The sequence below is a fragment of the Pempheris klunzingeri genome, chromosome 2, assembly GCF_042242105.1.
Source record: "Pempheris klunzingeri isolate RE-2024b chromosome 2, fPemKlu1.hap1, whole genome shotgun sequence".
Classification (NCBI taxonomy): Eukaryota; Metazoa; Chordata; class Actinopteri; order Acropomatiformes; family Pempheridae; genus Pempheris; species Pempheris klunzingeri.
Genome location: NC_092013.1, coordinates 17,373,618 through 17,392,799, shown reverse-complemented (window position 1 = coordinate 17,392,799; position 19,182 = coordinate 17,373,618). Strand labels below are relative to the sequence as shown.

Genomic DNA, 19,182 nt, shown 5'->3' with positions numbered 1-19,182 from the left:
TAAAGCTCACTATGTTATTACATTTACTACTTTTCATTATTGACAACATCATAAAGTTGATAGACTGCTCAGCGCACATATTCTACAGATATGGCTGCAGGAAATAATGTGTGCAGAATAACATGTTTTCCACTTTTAAGTGCTACTTTAATCTGCTCTCTGTCGTGTGGCTATGACTATCTCCTCATTCACTTACTCTGCTATTGTATGTTCAGCTCTAAGAAACACAATGGCATTACCGAATGAATGGATGTAACCTTTATGGACCTGTAGGGATTGTTAAAACATCACACACATAAAAGCATCAGATATCATACCAGCGGCGCAAAAGCGCAAAGTAATGAAAATTGAGCGAAACATATATAAATGTATAAATCAAACTTCTGGTTGTTATTAAAATGTTGTAGCAATTGCTGTTTGTAATGGCTTTCGAAATAATGCATGGATTTAATCAGAAAAGAAAAGAAATGTTCACGAAATATATTCAATGCATTTATAAATAAAAAGAACACAAGTTGTACTGAAGCATTTAGCATTTTCCTCTTGTTTACAGATGGTTTCAGTGGTTTAATTATTTATGACCGTGTCTCTGGCATCATTTCATATTTGTTAACTTCTTGTTTCAGAGTCCCAAGTTGGAGCCACTGAAAGAGGACACACTGGCCAGCACATACAAGTCTGTAAGTGAGCACCGATGCAAGAATTTCACCTGGAATACTGACCTGAGTAAACATAACATTTCGTTTCATGGCAAGAAGCTATTATTTGTATTGAATTTAATTTGAAGTAATTAGCAGTGAATGGATTATACCGCTCACAAGGTCTTATTAAACCAAAAAGTATAAAGCTTGGTCCTTACAACATTACATTTTAATGTAGCATCCTACAGGACGATTAATGTTGTTTAGACAAACACGCACACACACACAGAGAAGAAACACAGACGAGAAGCAGGCACTTGTTGGCAAAGGCTCGGCTAAGATGGTTTCTCCATATAAACCAAACCAACATTTTACAAGTAGCATCTCACAGCGTTCAAGGTCGAACATTATGAGGGACCTTTTGCACCGTCATGTTGAAATGTGACACTTCTCAGCTTGAGGCACAGCAGAGTTATTACGCAAAATAACTCTCTCGGTAGAGCACACAGCAGCCTGATTGCAGTGATTGCACCTCACTGTGCAAATCAAGTAGAGTACAAACTAAGAGAGGGTTCACTTTAGTGGATAATTGCTGATCAGAACAGTGTTTTCATGCTTCGCTCTTTTAAAAGGACCCAAACTCAGCTTTTCATTGAGCATGAATTTGATTCAACACAGCTGAGTCAATACCACTATGACACTTTCTAAACAAGATTGTCTTATTCAAAATATGCAACCATTGCTGTCATAATTCCCTTTCATCTGCACATATAACTTGTGATGCTCCTCCAGTAACACCCCCAGTTACTCCTCATTGTGCTCTCTCTGATTGTGTGCACTTCCAGTAGTTACAGCGCCTTCCAAAAACCTGACAAGATGTTATTCAAACTCGTTCTCAGCTGCACTCAGCAATCACTCTCGGTAGAAGATGCATTTTACTCTCCCAGTTTTGTTCTCTGTCCTCATTCTAAATGTCAAGCAGCACATCTGCCAAGCAACACAACCGCCTGTACCAACAACTCTAATGTCCGCTTTTTGGGCCCATTGAAGCTCATTCTTGCCTGTTTCAGCTGTGAAAATCAATATATGACAGGCCTCAAAGGGAAAAAAATTTAAAAATGTGAAGTAGACAAGGGCCAGGTTATGATAATGAGTCGGGTCGACATTGTCTCAGTTTGGGTCTGATGATGTTTGACGTGTTCACATGTGGACAAAAGAAATGTCTGACTCATGATCCACGAGATCCATGAGGTAGAAATGGTGTGAAAACACCCACAGACAGGTGAGGCTATAATCAATTGTTAGGGGTAACTATGGTGACAGTTATATCAAAGCATTTAGAGCAGTTATACTAAGTGTGATGCTACAGTAAATGTCCAAACTGTCTTTTTAAAATCAGCCTTTTCAAATAAAACCTGAGTTAAAAGCAAAAAAAATAATGATACAAATGCACTCAGACTATCTTTGCAACAAAGAGCTGTCGGACCAAATACAAAAATATAACTCCCTTTTCACTGTGTATTCAAATGTTATTTTTATGTAAATTACAAAAGTGGATATTTTCTCACTCACCATTTGCAGAATCAGATACGAGTCTGTGGAAACAAACAGAAAAGCTGCCATTAGATAACTTTATAGTCCCAGTAGTGACTTACTCCTGCATTGAATTGTTGAGAAAGTAAGAAGGTCAGCGGGTTGAGGCGGTGCATTGGGAGAACACCTGCCAGGCAGAGGACCTGAGTTCAAACCCAGTTTCCCAGAGGAGGACGCTGAATCGCTGCCAGTTGCAGAGATGTTGCTCATTAGCTAGGCGCATCGATCGATGAAGGGAAAAAAAAGATTATTATATATTATTTTAAACCTGTGTCACAGAGTCCATGGGTTGATATGGAAAACAGGTGATTGAGAGACACGTGTTTTATGAAACATTTTCATGGTGCATTTAGTTTTAGTCTCTGTGCTGTTGCTACTTCACCAGGAACAAAAGAAGCAAATAACTTGACATCCCAGTAATTATAGTATTGTAATGTAATCTGCCCAGATTGTAGCCCTTGAATTTCACTTACTTATTTTGTGCATCTGTTTGCCCTCAGACTTTCAGCTATACTGACAAAACGAAACAGAATGTACTGAGGAGATGTACCACGTGACGTTACATTTGTTTATTTATATCCGAAATGTTGTCAGTGATAGTGAGATATGTCCCCTTAGGAAGGTATAATCATCAAATTCTGTTTCGACAACAGCTACACACACGCCCGGTCCTCAGGGGGTGATGTGAGCTTGATGCTTCCTCTCTCTCTCTCACACACACACACACCAGTCATCTTGTCTGTCTCTTGTCTCGTTGCCAACAGAACATCCTGCTGGTTCAGAGGCAGATGTCAGTGACTGACGGAAATCTGGACGACTTCAGGAAAGTTCTGAAGGGCTACATCGACGCCACCTCGGCCCACTCCGACAACCTGCAGTGAGCGTCTCGCTTGTTTTCAGGCAAAGCATAAATATCTTTTAAATGTCGCTGCTGAGGTGACTTTTTGAATGTTGAGGCTATGATGAATCAGGGGTTTCAGTTGCCAGCGGCACCAAAATATAAAGATATCCGTCAGTGAACTGTGGGAAAAAGAAAGAAAACTGCTGTTAATGAAAGAATCACCTGCATTTTATCATCTATCAAGCTTGGATATTATAGCAGCTTTTAAGTGACCCCAAACTGAGTAGCCTGATTGAAAAGATTACAGTTTTAATAGCTATTGAATATTTTTTTACAAAGCGGCACAGCCACTAACTTATGGAAATTACGCCTCATTTTCTTTTAATGCCGCCTGCTGTCCTGCACGAAGCTTTGCTCCCTTCCTTGTTCTAACTGACTGATCTCTCAAAAGATTCAAACTTTTTCGTGTAATTTTATCCTTGCTGAGTGCAAACTCTGTTTCACTTTGTATCCTCTTCTTGCCCCACTCTACTTTTCATCTCTATCCTGCTGTCAGCGTGTCCGTTCAGAAGCTCCCGGGAAAGTCGTGTTACATAATGTATGAGTTCTGGCAAGACCGCATCTCCTGGATGAGGTCAGTGTGGTGTGTGTTTGTGTGTGTGTGTGTGTGTGTGTGTTTGTGTCAGATATTGGCAGACTGTTTGGCACTCTTAACTTTTTGATGGAAATGTTCCCCACCAGTGAAGATGAGCAGATGGCCTACCTCTCGGTTCGCACACACACACACACACACACACACACGCCGAAACACACACACATACAAGCATAGATGTAGTTTAAATGGCTTGAACTGGTGTTCTTGCCATACACATATCAATGAATATATTACTCCAGCACTCGGAACATTTTGTGCCGACCTGTTGTGTTCGATAAAAATGTAATTTAAAAGAAAAAAAACAATAAAGATTTTCAGTAAACATTTATATTATTATATTTTATATTATATTTATATATAAATAATTCTCTTTGCCTGCTTTACAGCTCACTGTCAGTCAAGATATAATTTTGACTGGCTCCATTGTTTACGTGCTATAAAAATAAATGTATTCAAAACTGTTGTCAGTGACAAGATTTAAACCTAAAAAGCAGCTAATGTTGCTACAGGCGATATTCAGCTCTGGTTTCCTCTAAGCAGTCCCCTTTTTCTCTTTTTTCCATACCTGTTGTTGTCTGTCTCTATAGCTACCTGCAGTCCAACAGCAGTAAAGATTTCCAGCGCTGCGTCATTGACATGTTGGAGGATGCTGAAGTAGTTTCTACTATGCTGCTTCCAGGTTTGTACGTGTGTGTGTCTGTGAGTGCCTTCGTATGGTGTTGCACAATGCTCACCCTGCTTAGTGTGAGATCAACCCCTCGAAAAACTGTGCACGTAGGTTATATATACTGACTCTGAGTGAGATCTTGCTGTAGTACACAGCACATGTGACTATCACGCCTGCGTTACTTTGAACAACGCCATGTGTTTATGTTTCCTGATACCATCGAGCGAGTACCACAGACATCATCACACTTTGATTTCATTATCGGCGTGTCACACATCCAGCCTGGCACAGTGATGACACATTAGACCCAATCTCCTTGGGTGTGGAGAGGATGCTAGAAATTCTTACTTTCCTGTCTGCTCAGTTGCTCATGGTCTCTGTGATCTGCCATTTTCCACACTTTCAGAGTCATTTCTGATCCCATTGTGCCGTGTCACTCCAACTGAGCCTTTCTGCTCCCCTGTGTCAACACCAATTCCTAGTCTTTTGATGAATACACCCTGGCTAGATGGCAGTGAAATATGGTATATAGAGCTTGCCACAGGTATTCATGTCCGGGATCTGCTCACATTTGGCACACGTTGCACAGCTTTGAAATTGCCTAAAGACACACTGTTCTGCCTGTCTTATACAACTTAGGCCGCACAGCAAAAATGTTTATGTCTGCTCACCCAGGCGCCGCTATCAGTAACCGACCAATCATCCAAGGTAGCCTGAATGACATATGCTGTGTCCCAATTCCACACTGAATCTGAGAATACTAAATGTCATGCTGTTTCTGCAGGTAGCAGCCAGGAAGATCTATGTGATGTTTACAGTGTTGCTGCTGTTGTTGTGTTTGCCAATTTCTCTCTGGAGCGGTTTTTACCACCATCTACGCAGCTGTGGGCTACTCCTTAATTTCTTCTTTGCACTGCATTGTGGGACAATAGCGTACCTCAACAGTAAACACTCGAAATTCAAGCGTTTGTCCAATTCCAGTATGCACGCTAAAAGACTTTTTGTGAGTGGACTGAACTACTTTCCTAGAAATAGCATCTCGTACTGAATTGGGACATCATCATCATCACATACATCATCATGTACATCAAATGCCGCAGCTTTTTTTTGCGATGGCTGCTTCTCCGTTAGTCCTGCTGGTCGCCTGAAATGCAAGATTATTTAAAGTGGTAGTTGCTCTGTGTGTCACAATCAGCTGTTGATTGGATTAGTACTTTAGGCCTGGATGTGTTCTGAAATGTTATGATGTACTAACACCTCCCATCTGTGGAAATCAGCGATACATCCAGAATTTCTAGGCCTCCTGACAATAACTCACTTTCAGAATTTGGTTATTGAGCCTGAAGGTAGAACATGTTTTCAAATCGGGCATTTTCTGTGCAAATATTGTTTTTGGGGGGGTTTTTTTGGAATAAATAAATATCCAAATGGGGATATTCTCTCCAGACACCATTGGCTGTGTTTTTGTTGAAAGTGAGACGGTACTTTTGTCTGATAGCCATGTAAACAAATACATGAGTGTATTATAAACACGGAATCAAATCATCATACCAGATATTTCCCTTCCTTCCTTCCGGCACATTTGCATATGGAAGTAAATCCAGCAGGAAAACTTATAACTTATACTTCCATCTGACGCACAAATCTTATTTTCTCATCATCACGTCATCAACTCCCCAGCAGGATCAGCACATGGCAGAGTAGCATAAGTCACTGCCACTCCAGCTCAAGGCACAATCATGACTCCTCTGTCTCATCTTGACATTTGATTAATTTGTTACCGGCCTCTAAACATGCCTCAGAAAGCGATAACGTTGATTATTATTTCTGCCTCTTTGCGTTCTTTGCAGATGGTGATTTAGCCGTGTGGGCTGTATGGGTTGTGCTCGTTGCTAGGCTACTGTTACTGTACACGGTTGTTTACTTCCACATCTGTGACTCAACTTGTATGCATGACGACTGTTTCAGACTGCGACGGTCCTGGTGTCAACACAGGAATCAGACACTGGTCGCTTTTAAAAGCAAGAGTAAACAAAAAGGGTGCAACAAAAACCTAATATTGGAAATGAGAGTCTGAGTCGGACGTCAAGAAAAACAGCCTGCACGTTGCCTAAGTAGGTGTTAAGCAGGTGTAGGTATAGATGTACTTTAAGTGCTTCTTGAGAATAACTGTGTGCGTGTTAACCTAAAACAAAACTGAAATAGGTTTCTAAAAGTGAGGCTTAAACTTCAAATCAAATGAAAGGATAAACACAAAATGAAACTTCTTTGAAAAATGTGACACTACAAAACACATTTTCATGATTTTACTAGAATATTAGCTCTAGTTGTAGGTTTGTCTTGTCCTAGGGAATATTAAAACTAATTAATTATTAAATTCTAAAATATAAAGTACCAGTTGGAGAAATTGTACTCTGCCATCATTAGTGAGTTTTGATCCCCTTTCAGTAAAATAGCTGTTAACCTGCTTCTTCTAGAACAGTTTCTGGGTTTGCATTGAGACATTGGCTGGAAAGAGAGACATCATTAGTAGCTTACTTTGCTCAGAGGACACAAATAAGGCCACAGAGCACTGATTGGGAGGCAGGGGGAGGATAGTTTATGAGGTGCAAAATAGAAAGCGCAGAAAAGAGTCGACTCTGGAATCAATAACAAGAATAAATAAAACGCAACATCCTGCTTCTCCTAGCAGTGGCTATTATTTTCTGTGCCACTGACAGTCACCCGATATATTTTTTTTTCCAGCAGGAGCTTTGCACCAGCAGCCAGGTATTTTAAGAACATGGTTATTCTGTGAGAACTTAATTACCACCGAGGATCTGTTCATATCTTAAGCGAGCACAGCTGTTTGACTGAAAGGGGCACCAGGTTAATTAACGGTAAAATCATTTGCTTTGTATTTTTACGGTTTGAAAACAGCAGAACAGTCTTCACACACCTCATGACCTCATGTCCTGGATCTGTGAAGCTGTGTTTCCTGCAGATAGCTCTAATTGCCACCATCCCCAAATGATGTAAATCATTTACACGTTTGTTATTTTGCTGCTGGAAATGTCTTGCTGATGAATTGAAAACTTTTTAAAAAGTCAATTACATTATTGACTTTCATAATGTACCCTTACGTTTCCCGAGTCACACAGTGGATAAGTGTGTGGTGACCTTACTCTCTCTCTCTCTCTCTCTCTCTCTCTCTCTGTATGTGTGTTTCCTCAGCTTCCTGGTGGATTATGACTAACAACTAACAACTGACTCCAGAATGTCACATCTTCTGCCTACACTGTCACACGGACAAAGACACGCTGGCGCATCAACCCACCCACCCACACGCGCGCACACACACACACACACACACACGCACACACACACACGCACACACACGAGAATTTAAAAGGCATCCATGTGTTTGAAAGCAACAGGAGACAGAGACAATGGCATCATCCAGCATTCTCCAGCAGCATCTTTTAATGTTCCTCTGTCTTCGACTGCTCGTTATTGTGCCGCTTATATCAAAAGGGATAGCTGCACTGCATAGCAAATCTATAGACTTGAAACTGACTGATTCTCTGCAATGCAAAAACCATTTTATTGAAGTGGTTTTTTTTTAATAGCCCCGTCTCTCACTTGTGCTATGGCCTCCTCTCTCTTGCAGTGTTTGTCTGATATTATGCCAGTGGAGAATCGCCAAAAAGATGCTAGTATAGGCTACTAGAGCAAATCCAGTTGGATTGAAAATGACCATGCCAGTAGTGTTTTGTGCTTTTGATGAGTTGTTCACTTTTAAAATACAATTTACTAGGAGGAATAAGCGGAGAGGAGAAGGAGATGGAGACTTGCTGCAGCCTAAACATGCATGCTGATGACTGTGGCCAAGAGCTTTAAGGAATAGTTCCTTTACATCCTGGCTGTATATGATGTAAAATACTGTACCACTGTTTTTCTTTCATCGCTATTCCAACTGTGCACAGAATGCCAAAAAAATTATCAAGATGCTACACCTGCCCTCACATCTATCTATAGCTAGACATGCTAGTGGTCGGTTATTTATTACAACTCCTCAATCTTCTGAGACACACTTTGTGTGTGAATTATAAAAGTATCTCTAAAAATGTACGTATCTAAAGTAATTACCACCTTGTGAGGAGATTTCAGTCTTTCACTAAGTTATGAAAAGAGAATATATTTAATGTATCATGTATTTATTTTGATCATGGTAGACTTTATTCCATCTGTACATATGGAACTCAGATATATTCATATTTCTCTTGTGTTTTGGTTCAGTAATGTACACCATCAATTGTAAAGAAAATTAAAAGCAACTTTAATAAAATCATTAAAGCTAGTAGTTGTTTTTTTCTTTAACAATTGCAAATGCCTCTGAATCTTCAGTTCTGACAGATTGGTTTTCTTCACCAGTATCTGTGTGCCTGTCTGTCAGCAGCTAATCTCACATACTACTGGATCAGTGGGCATAATATTTTTTGTTCATATTCTTGCCTGTATGCTGAATGACCGTTGTGATACACAACCCTTGAAAAACCTGTTTTATTTACTGTTTAATACCGACATTGACTCCCCAATTTCTGTTATCCAGCTGGTCAAGGCCAATCAACCACTGCTTCACTTTTGAGTTAGATAGTAAAAGGCAAATTCTGGTAAACAGCTCGGCTAAAAACAAGCCATACCTAGTCTACAATAACTACTTTATTGTGGCTCAAAAAATGACATCTGTCAAAAAGATCTGCAGATCAATTCAGTGCCTGAAATGTTATTATGTGCTAAAGTTACACACAACACGACATGAATAAATCCTTGTTTCTGTTAAGTTTGACACCATCTTGACTAAGTGAGCAAGAGTTAACAGTTGTTGTGTCAACGTCTGGTGCATCAGATAGTGTTTCACATAGTGGTGTCCTCCACAGTTGGGGTTAGGTTTAGATCAGGTGATCAGGTGTAGCAGGGGTCACCTCTACTGAGAGCACTTTTCTAGTTTATAGTAAGTTTATCAAAGTTGTTTTTGTTCAGTCATGATAAGAACTGCTCAGCCTCCACAAACAAAAAACTAAAACTATCTGAGGATAAAAGGCTCAGTAGTGTTTGAGTTGCTGCTTTTATATTTCACATGGTCATTTAATTCAGTGCTAATACAAAAAATACTGATCGATGCTGATGCAACTGGATTCTCCATTGTATCTGAGTTGATTGTGTGTACCAGAGAAGTTTGAACCTCAATAACGTAAGATGTAGAAATCCAAATAATGCATTAAGCAATCTGAGACAAGAAAGCAAAATCAGCCTGAAGTCTGCCTCGCAATTAGGGCTCAAAGAAACTTGTCACAGCATTTTAGTTAATAATTTTATTCATCAGTGTTCTGTGAGCTGTGAATTCCCCACGGTGCTTTGAAATAAGAACAGCACTTGAAAAAAACACCTCCCTGACCAAGATTATCCAACTATGTGAGGAGGATGCGGGGGAATTATTGAGCACCAGTGGTTCCCAACCATGTGTACTTGGGGCCTACACAGACTGCATATCTATGAGTTGTGAGCAATTTAGTACAACGGTGATTTTAGAGGCCTGAAGAGGGCAAAGCAAGCAATATATGTTTGTGTTGCAGAAACATGTTTCTCATTATTTCTCAAGCTAGTAATAAAACCTTTGAATTGCAGGTTAAGAGCCACTGCACCACAATCATCATACAAATGCAGTCTTTTCTCTCAGATGTAACAGAACACAAACAGAGCAGCGGTGCACTGCAGTATATGAATTGGACTTGGGATGCTGCATGCATGTAATATATTGCGAGGGATATGTTCTGTATTATTCTGTAATATTCTGTTGAACTCGAGTTCAACAGAAGGCCATGTTTCTTTTTGCCGTGAGAATAGTTTGAGGCGAATGCTTTACAAGCCTTGAATGACACTTTGATAATTCCAGATCCCCCCTTGCAGTCAGTATCCTGTCATGACAGAAACATAGCATTGCTGAAATTGTTTGTGCCAAATTTGCAATTGCACAGGCGCAGGGGCTGGCACATCATTGCAATGATTGCTGGGGCTATAATATTTAATTGCATGATTGACATTGGCAAATTGAAGCCCCCTCATCTTTATCCTCCTGTCAGCAGGCTGTCTGCCGGTAAGGCAGATTGAATATGCAGTGGCGAGCTGGGCAGCCATGTAGATGAGGCTCAGAGGATGTGTACCCACACCTCCTGCTCCTCATCTGTTCCTCGAAATGCTGAAGGGCAAGTGTCACCGCCACGTTTATTACCAAAACTGAAGAGGAGAGTCTGCAGTTACTGCAAATTATAGCGCAAGTAGTGCGATGCTGCCACAGATAATTGAGCAATAAATATTAATTTTATGATATAGACAGATTGTGTATATCGTTGTTTCTTCCTTCTTTTCAACTGGTCTAACAAAAGTAACTGTGATCTATCTAGTCTCAGTATTGATGCTGCTGCTAGAAAACTGATTAAAAGTGTTTTAAGTACAGTTAATTAAAACCTGTTCTGCTATACACAACATATAAATCTACCGCCTGATATTGGTGATGTTCTCCAAGACAAACGGTGCAGAGACAGAGGTCTACCTGATTTATTGTATATCGTAGAAATACAGCAGGGACTACCTCACCCAGTCTCTGTTCCATTTCTGCAGAAGATGGAGGGATTCTGCGCTGCTGCTGCTGAATGAGAAATGTGTATACTGAAACCACAGTGGAATGCATTATTCTCTCAAAATACACCCTGGGACTCTCAAGAGATTTCTACTTGCAGTTACATATTCCAGCATGATTATAAAACAACATAAGCACCAATGTGTTCAATACATTGGCTTCAGTAAATAAAAATCTCTGCAGTCTATTTTATCAAAGTTATACTTTCCTATTATTCATTTTACTGATTGTGAAAAAAAAAAGTCTTTATATTGAAAGGAATGTGGGACGCAGATGAATAGCCAAAGTCAAGGTTCAGACTTTGTGCTAGTATTTCAAATCATACAGTTCCCTGAATGAGACTACCGCCTCTCTGTACCCCTCTTCTTTAACGGGAGAGGTTAAAAAAATTTAGACCTTTTTATTCTGTTTCAGGCAGGTGCCCTTGGCTCTGATGTGTGCAAACACATCTCATCTCTTCAGAGAGCCAAGGGCCAGGGCTAAGGTGGCCCAACGACATCTGTTGTCCTGTTTTATTCCTCACTATTGCCATTTCCTCCGCCTTACTGCGCAGACGGCAACACGCAGAAGGCATCCAAAGTCAAAGCATGTGTCTCCACTCTGTGTTTGAGTTGAGAATAAAAGTTGTGCATGTACATGCTGGCTAAAAAACCCCTGGGGGATGTCAAGCTGTACAAGATAACAGCACAAGATATATTAAAGCATAATCTGTCAATGTGTGTCAGCTCACAGACACATTTCTAAGTATATGTGAGGTCAGAGAAGCAGTAGATCATAAATAATACATACCCAAAGATACATGGCCACACCCAACAAGAGATTTAAAACTAATTTTTAGTTCAAAGAGCAAATCAGTCATCCATCCATTATCAATACCGTTCAGTTGACTGGTTACCAGTCAATCACAGGTCCACACACAGAGACAAACAACCAATCACACCAGATAGTGATAATTTAGAGTCACAAATGAACCTGACCTGCATGTCTCTGGGCTATGGGAGTAAGCCTGAGTACACAGAAAGGACCCATGCGAGCATGAGGATTGCAAGCACAGAGAAAGGCAAGCTTGAACCTGGAGCCTTCTTGCTGTGAGGTAACAGGGTTAACCATGCTGCCCCACAACATCATAAATAAAAATAGTGGGTCTGATGATGCTAAGTGCAACTTATCTCCACCTAAAGACTGGGGGCCAAAGGTGACAAAGCAACAGCTGGTGTCCTACTTTCACCCTGCAAACCTGATTGTGCAGGAGGCAACACGTTCAGAGGGTGTCTCGCCTCTGACAGACAGTCACTCAACCTTGTTGACTTGAACACTCCTCACAGACAATTTATCATCCCAAGCCACCAGCGTTCTTAACAAATAACAGAAAGGTCAGACACACATATTTTTGCAGTTATGCAGAAGATGTGAAATCTACGTTTCGTGCTGTGTCTTCGATGAGAGTGCAGCACGGCAGAAAAGTGCAGAAAATCTTGTCTAAAATTCAATTACCATAAATCACTCCTGACCTTGAAGAACATTAGGTGTTCATAACAGCATCCTGTCAAAAGCCATTTGCAAGTTTTACTGAGAGGCAGACAGGGTGTCACTCTGCCCCTTTATTTCAGGTTAAAATATGCCCACACTATGACAGAGATTGCTACGACATTTTAAACAATCACATCCCCCCTCCAAGATGAATCCTACTAATTCTAGTGATCCTCTGAGCCTCGCCGTGAGGTTGACATTTTTTGGCTTTTAATGACTTTTAATCTGTTGGAACTATGACCACGAAATGCTGGTACAGATATCAGTGCCCACCCTTAGGATGAATTGCATCTATTTTGGTGATCCCTCCCTACCAGCAAAAGTAACGACATATCCATGAGCCTCAGCGATACGTTATGTTAGCATGTTAACACGCTAAACTGTTATATAAGCTGAACGGCATGTTGACTTTCTCCTTATGAGCACAGCTAGCATGGTAACATTAGCATTATAGCATATTATATCAAAGTACTGGCTGTACACTTTTATTTCTATTGTGTGTGGTTCTCATCATGTCCCCCCATGATGCATTGGATCTTAGACTAACTGCTAAACACTATGGGTCTGATTTTTATGTTTTATTAACAAGCCCGCTCGCTACTAATACTGTTTTCCAGTGCAGCTACCACCTAGTTCTGCACTTATTTTGGCTCATATCACTCATCTGCAGCCAATTTCTCATTAAGTTTTTTACAATATTGTTTTCTGAGAAATAAATTTAGATCACATTAGAAAAATCAAAACTGGAGATCTTATGGTATGTGTGTATATGTATGTACATGTGTATGTGTATGTATGCATTTATATGATGAGCTCTCACAAGTGCTCCACATGTGCAAAGAAAAACTCAGTGTAACTTTGAATCGTGTTATTGTGACGTAGTTGCCGCATCTTTAAAGGTCAAATTGTCATATGTGGTCCCTCCACTGTGTGGGAGACTGATGATTCATAAATAGAAACCACTAAGAAACTGCTCGGGTGAAGATACAAAGCCTGTGAGCGTCAAAAACGATACGTCAGAACCCATATTGTTTTCAGCGTTTGACACGGGAATAATTTACTCATGACATGTTATCAAAGAAGGTGACAGAAGAAGATTGCATTTTTCTTGAAGTGAGAAAACAGTGAGGAAAAGAGGAGATGGGGACTGAAAAGAGAGGAAAGGTAGAAGAGTGAAAGAAGAAGAGAAAGATGTTTTCTGTATCACTGCTTTCATGCTGTAGCTCCTTTCTTAGCTTTGAAAACAGGGCCAGAATCTAAAGTGACTTCCATTATTCTGCCTCGAGCAAGAAGTTAGGACAGAAATCAGACATAATTGAACCAGTCTCTCTCCACATTACAGCAGCGTGTTGTAGCATTTTTGCCAAGGAACAGGCAGAGCTACAGCTCACCACACACTGAGATGCCCCTCTGTCCCCGACACACAGAACACCAACCGACTCGTAAACACAAACACAGCTCTCTGTGTGAGTGTGAGTGTGTGTGTGTGTGTGTGCTGATCTATAGCAAGAGCTACCTACTCTTAAAAATTATTACTCATTTGATACAGAACAGAACAAAAGATGAAACTCTCTCAGCTTCATACGTAAACACAGGCCTATGTGTAGGTATGTGTCTGTGTGCGCTCAGTTGCCAGTTTAGTTTTTACATCTAGTTAAAACAAATGCAATCTAATACAACAGTGCTGCAATAAATCCTCCCATCATGAAGGCTGTGATGGTCAGACCCTAACTTCAGGAACACTGCACAGCATGAAATCGCTCAATCTTCACCTTCAGCATGAAGCAAACGTCACGACCCTGCTGCTCAAATAAACAGCAACACTCGCTCTAACAAACACACTCAATTACCTCCGATGAGTCATGTTTCACAATCAAATCAATTGACAATCAGTGAATACTTTCTAATCATGCTTTTTTTTTTTTTTTTATAGATCTATGCTGTAAAACATCCTGAGACACAGCTGAAACATTGGTTGAAATACTGATTTCAAAGACAAATAACAGCAGCTGCTTCTATTAAGATGTATTATCGTAATCGTACCTACAGTATATCTACAGTGGTGGACTGTAATGATAATAATGATAATAATAATAATAATAACTAGTTGCTTTGCAGACAAATATGTTAGATATAACATACTGCATGATGAGCTCATAACATGTATGGCATTGCTTTAGATACAGCCTTGCAAACATTTGGATCAGCTCATTGAAATTACTTTAAGCATCAGATATTTCAAACATGCGTGATGCATAATTACTTTGACTTATGAAACTTGAATATATTTTGCTGCCAATACTTTTTAAACTTGTACAGATTTAAAGGCAAAACTTTAAAAAAATATTTTACTCTGAGGTATTTCTGGTGTGATCTTTGAAGGGGTCTCAGGATAACTTTAGAATAGAGAATAGAATAGATCGGATTTTCTTTATTGTTGTTTTACTGGTGCACACATTGAAATTCAAGCACATTCCCTGAGTGGAGCTCAGATGTACAAGATAAAAATAAATAAATAAATAAATACATAAAACAATAAAAAGAGTGAGAATAATAAAAAAAAAAAGCTGTTCATACAACTCACATTACATTATGACAAACACACACACACACATATTCTATATACTTTAATAATTCAAGACTATAGGATACTGCACAGTACATTGCACAGAGGTAGTATAAATTGTGGAGTATAAATATTGTCTGTGGATAAATATCAACATAGCACAGAATAAATGCAGAACAAATGTATTGGGGGTGCGCTTTCATTGCAGAGCACAGTGTGGTGTGCCCTTAGAGTAGAAACTGTTCATTAATCTTGTGGGTGCGCTAATGGACCTCTAGAGCTTTGGGCAGAAGTGATGGGGCAGTGTGAGACGATTCCATTAAGATGCAGGGTGCCGTCTGCAGGCAGCAGCGGGAGCTATATATGTCTTCCAGGGCAGGCAAATGTGTATTGCTAACCTTCTGGGCTTTTTCATGACTCTCTGCAGAGCGTCCTTGTCAGCTTGTCAGAACTGTTGCCATAGCACACTAAGGTCCCATGTGTAAGCACACTCTCAGTGGAGCAGCTGTGGGAGGACACTGGCAGCTGTTATGGCAGGTTTACCTCCCCAAGTCTTCTTCGGAAGTAAAGCTGCTGTTGTGTCTTCTCGACAAGAGAATTCCTGTTTGTTGACCACGTGGGATCTTCTGAAATGTGTCTCTGATCTTTCAGTACAGTGGGGCATGGTCACCTTTCTTCTTCCCATAGTTTTATGTCTTATGTCTTCTGATTTTCTGAAGTTCAGTGCTGAGCTGTTTTCTGGGCACCAGCCGGTTAACCTCTGTGCCTCCTTCCTGTAAGCTCACTCATCACCCTCAGCAATCGGCCCCACCACCGTCGCGATGTCTGCATATTTAATGATTGACAGTCATAGGAGTACAGAGAGTAGAGGAGGGGCTCAGCACACAGCCCTGTGGAGCCCCTGTGCCGGATTACAAAGTGGCAGAGAGGTGGGAGCCATCCTGACAGATGCTGTGTGTGAAGTCTAGGTCTGACAGCTTGGAGACCCATCTAGTGGGTATGATTACGTTAAATGCAGATTGCACGATTGCTGGAGTTAATGCAACCAACGTGTATCATTGAGAAAAATTATGGCTGTATGCATCAAGACTGACACACGTGTGGATGTTTTTAGGCATGTGTTCAGAATATTTGTGGACTTTATTTGATTCTTTGTGAGACAGGAAGCTCTTTTGACCAAAGAGGGCATGTTTTTGGATTATTCTGTTGAACTTATTATTATTTCTTGTGAGAGGAATCATGGACTGTGATCCCAGTTCAAATAAGACCTCTGCAACAAGTCACCCACATCTCAGATCTTCTAGCCTAACATGGCGATGACTCTTCACTTCTGAAATTATATAACTTATGGCGCCATCTTGTGGTTGTTTATACTATTACACTTCACTACTGCATGCTGGCTTCCTCTTCTGTTTGAATTAATATTCTGCTTCTTTGATGTAAAACACAATAACTAGTCAGCCAAGTCAATCACCTCCTATTGCCTCTGCTCCTTTTAATATATATCTTCACCATGAACTGACCTGAATATTCATTAACTTCAGATGTGGAAAACATTATACATTATACATGACCGAATTCCCACCCACCTCAGAATGATTCATCTCCAGGAAAGCCTCCTCATTACTTGATACGAGGATTTAAAGATGCCTCGTGCATATTTTATCAGGAGTCACTGAATGATTCACTACATTTAGGGAGACAAAGAGGAGCCAAAAATCACAGGAGGGTGCAAAAAGAAACTTGTGTGGACAAGTGAATGTTAAATGGACTGCATTTACACGCTTTACAGTGCTGCCTCTCATTCACCCATTCACACACACCAACGCGCACAGGCAGAACCACCAAGCCAGGGATTAATGAAGGACTCGCTCTACCTCCTGAGATCACCGCCCACAAAATAACCCAGACCTCACAATTTGTGGAAGTTTATTGAAGAAGAAACTGTCATCTGTAATTTGATTCAATATTCTAAATATGTTCAGAAATAGAAATAACTCATTTTTTCTGAAAAGTGCCCTGAAGTTCTGTTTGGATTATTTATTGGACGCTCGTTTGTAATGAAAATGACTTCATTATCAAAGGGATGTTCATCATCGTCTGCTCTGCTCTCATTAAATTCAGCAGACCTTTTCGACACCAATAATCTGAACCCAATATCTGTTGAGCCCCGATGAAAATTCCACAAAATCCAAGCAATAGTGCTGGACTGTCATTACAATATGTTCTCAGCTATAGAATTAATACAACTCCAATAAATGCTCTGTATTTCATTCTGCATAACACATATATTTAGTTTCTGAATGAGTTTGCAGCATTTTGTGTGCTTGTATGCTTTGATAATTTTTATCAGGTTTAAATTCAGTGCCAGAGGTGAGGATACGTCACTCTGTAATACAGAGGTTTTTATTTCATACACAATCATTTCTGATCGCAGAGTTTACCTTCATAATTAGGAATATGTGATGAAGTCAGAGAAAAAGAAGATAAACAGTTGTGAAGTCCATTTCTTTATTTCGTACTTCATCTCCAGATATCTTTTTCATATGAAGTTATGCCTCATAACAAAGAATGTGTTTAAAGAACGAAGAAAATTGTGGCTCACAAAATAAAGGCAGTCTCTCATAATATTCTTTACAAAGTCATCTTACAACGAACAAAAACAAGAACGTCTCAGTTGTAACAGCAGAGTACGATAAATCAAAGTTCCTCACTAAACTCTTGACTTTAACCTAACCGTGACAGGCGGAAAAAAAAAAAAAAAAAAAAAGAAGAACAGAATGATCTGTACATACAAATACATTTTAGCTCCTGAGATTCTCCGTGGGACAGAGTCGCCGCTCTAAACCCGCTCCACAGCAATGTAAGCACCAGTGAGGAGTTTCTCAAAGTAAACTGGAATTTCATTTGGCGTCCCTTATTGGTCTGTTTGCTGAAAACAGCACTTGAAAAGCTATATAACGCGAGCCGCGCTTGTGCCCTGATGCAAATATTGCGGTGGAGGAAGCTTTGGAGCAACACCTGACCCTGCCATACACAACTGGTGATGTGAACAAGTGCCAAAATGAAACTGCAACCGGAGTGAAGTCTTAACGGCATCTTCCTGCGCTTCCAATCACCTCTCTCTCGTTTTTTTTTTTTTTTTTTTGAAGATGTCGGATGATCGGAAAAGAAAAATAATGAGCAGAATTCCTTGTTGAGCTCATTATAAAACGCAGATATGATGCGGGGGTTAGTGTGTAGTCATCTCTTGTTCACAAGGACAGTTACAGGCAATGACGAGGACTCTTTAGAGACTGAAAACTTTGGTGAAGAGAAACGTCTTGAGATACCTGAACACCTCACTTTAATATTGCTTTGACAAAAGTAAATCATATGCTGTACAATATTCACTGACGGCACGACCGCTTTGACACGCATTCACACACATGGAAACCTGACAAGAAGTTGGCGAGCAAATATTTATGTTTACAGGAGAGCTGCAGAGAGACTCTTATGTGGTCTACTGCCAGGGCTTTCCTACAGGACGAAGACAGGTGTTTTATGGCAGGTACTATTACACTGTTTACATTTTCCTCCACCACCTCCCTATCTTAAATGTATACACAAAAGTTAGAGCACTGGGCCGATGAGGAGGCATCTTTACAGCTCACTTTTTTTTTAATCTCCCCTGTTTTTCCTCATATGCCTTCCTTTCATAACTTCCTCCCCGCAGCCAGAGATAAACTCAGATCAATCAGTTTTTTTTTCTGCCCTTCCCAGATCCAAGATATGGGGTTTTTGGATGAAGGCAAACACGTTTCCATCTGTTAGGGAGATCTGTTCATCCAATAGATGCATTCAAGACGAGTCCTTCTGTTCTATGCCAAAGCCAAAGTCCCAGTTGACATATCACTCAAACAGTCATCCATAATCTGTCCTTCTTTATTTGCCAAAGAGTATGATGAAAAATCTGTTATCCTAACTTAACCCATAAATAGTTCCCTCTTGCTGCTAATTCAGTTCTTCCC

The 19,182-nt window shown here is 40.2% G+C and overlaps 2 protein-coding genes across 3 annotated transcripts in view; one reads left to right on the top strand and one right to left on the bottom strand.

The window, feature by feature from the left end:
• necab3 (N-terminal EF-hand calcium binding protein 3) overlaps window positions 1-8,610 on the top strand; it is a 33,946-nt gene extending 25,336 nt beyond the window's left edge. Inside the window, exons 9-13 of the mRNA XM_070849162.1 lie at window positions 627-680; window positions 2,999-3,111; window positions 3,632-3,709; window positions 4,318-4,409; window positions 7,611-8,610. Coding sequence (XP_070705263.1) covers window positions 627-680; window positions 2,999-3,111; window positions 3,632-3,709; window positions 4,318-4,409; window positions 7,611-7,639 — 366 coding nt within the window. The 3' untranslated portion in view covers window positions 7,640-8,610. The remainder of the gene's footprint in view (window positions 1-626; window positions 681-2,998; window positions 3,112-3,631; window positions 3,710-4,317; window positions 4,410-7,610) is intronic.
• Window positions 8,611-17,684: 9,074 nt separating this feature from the next.
• Window positions 17,685-19,182, bottom strand: part of cbfa2t2 (CBFA2/RUNX1 partner transcriptional co-repressor 2) — a 34,808-nt gene continuing 33,310 nt past the window's right edge. For both annotated transcript variants that reach the window (XM_070845406.1, XM_070845412.1), the window contains exon 11: window positions 17,685-19,182. This exon is cut by the window's right edge and continues 421 nt beyond it. The gene's annotated coding sequence lies outside the window, so the exon portion shown is untranslated.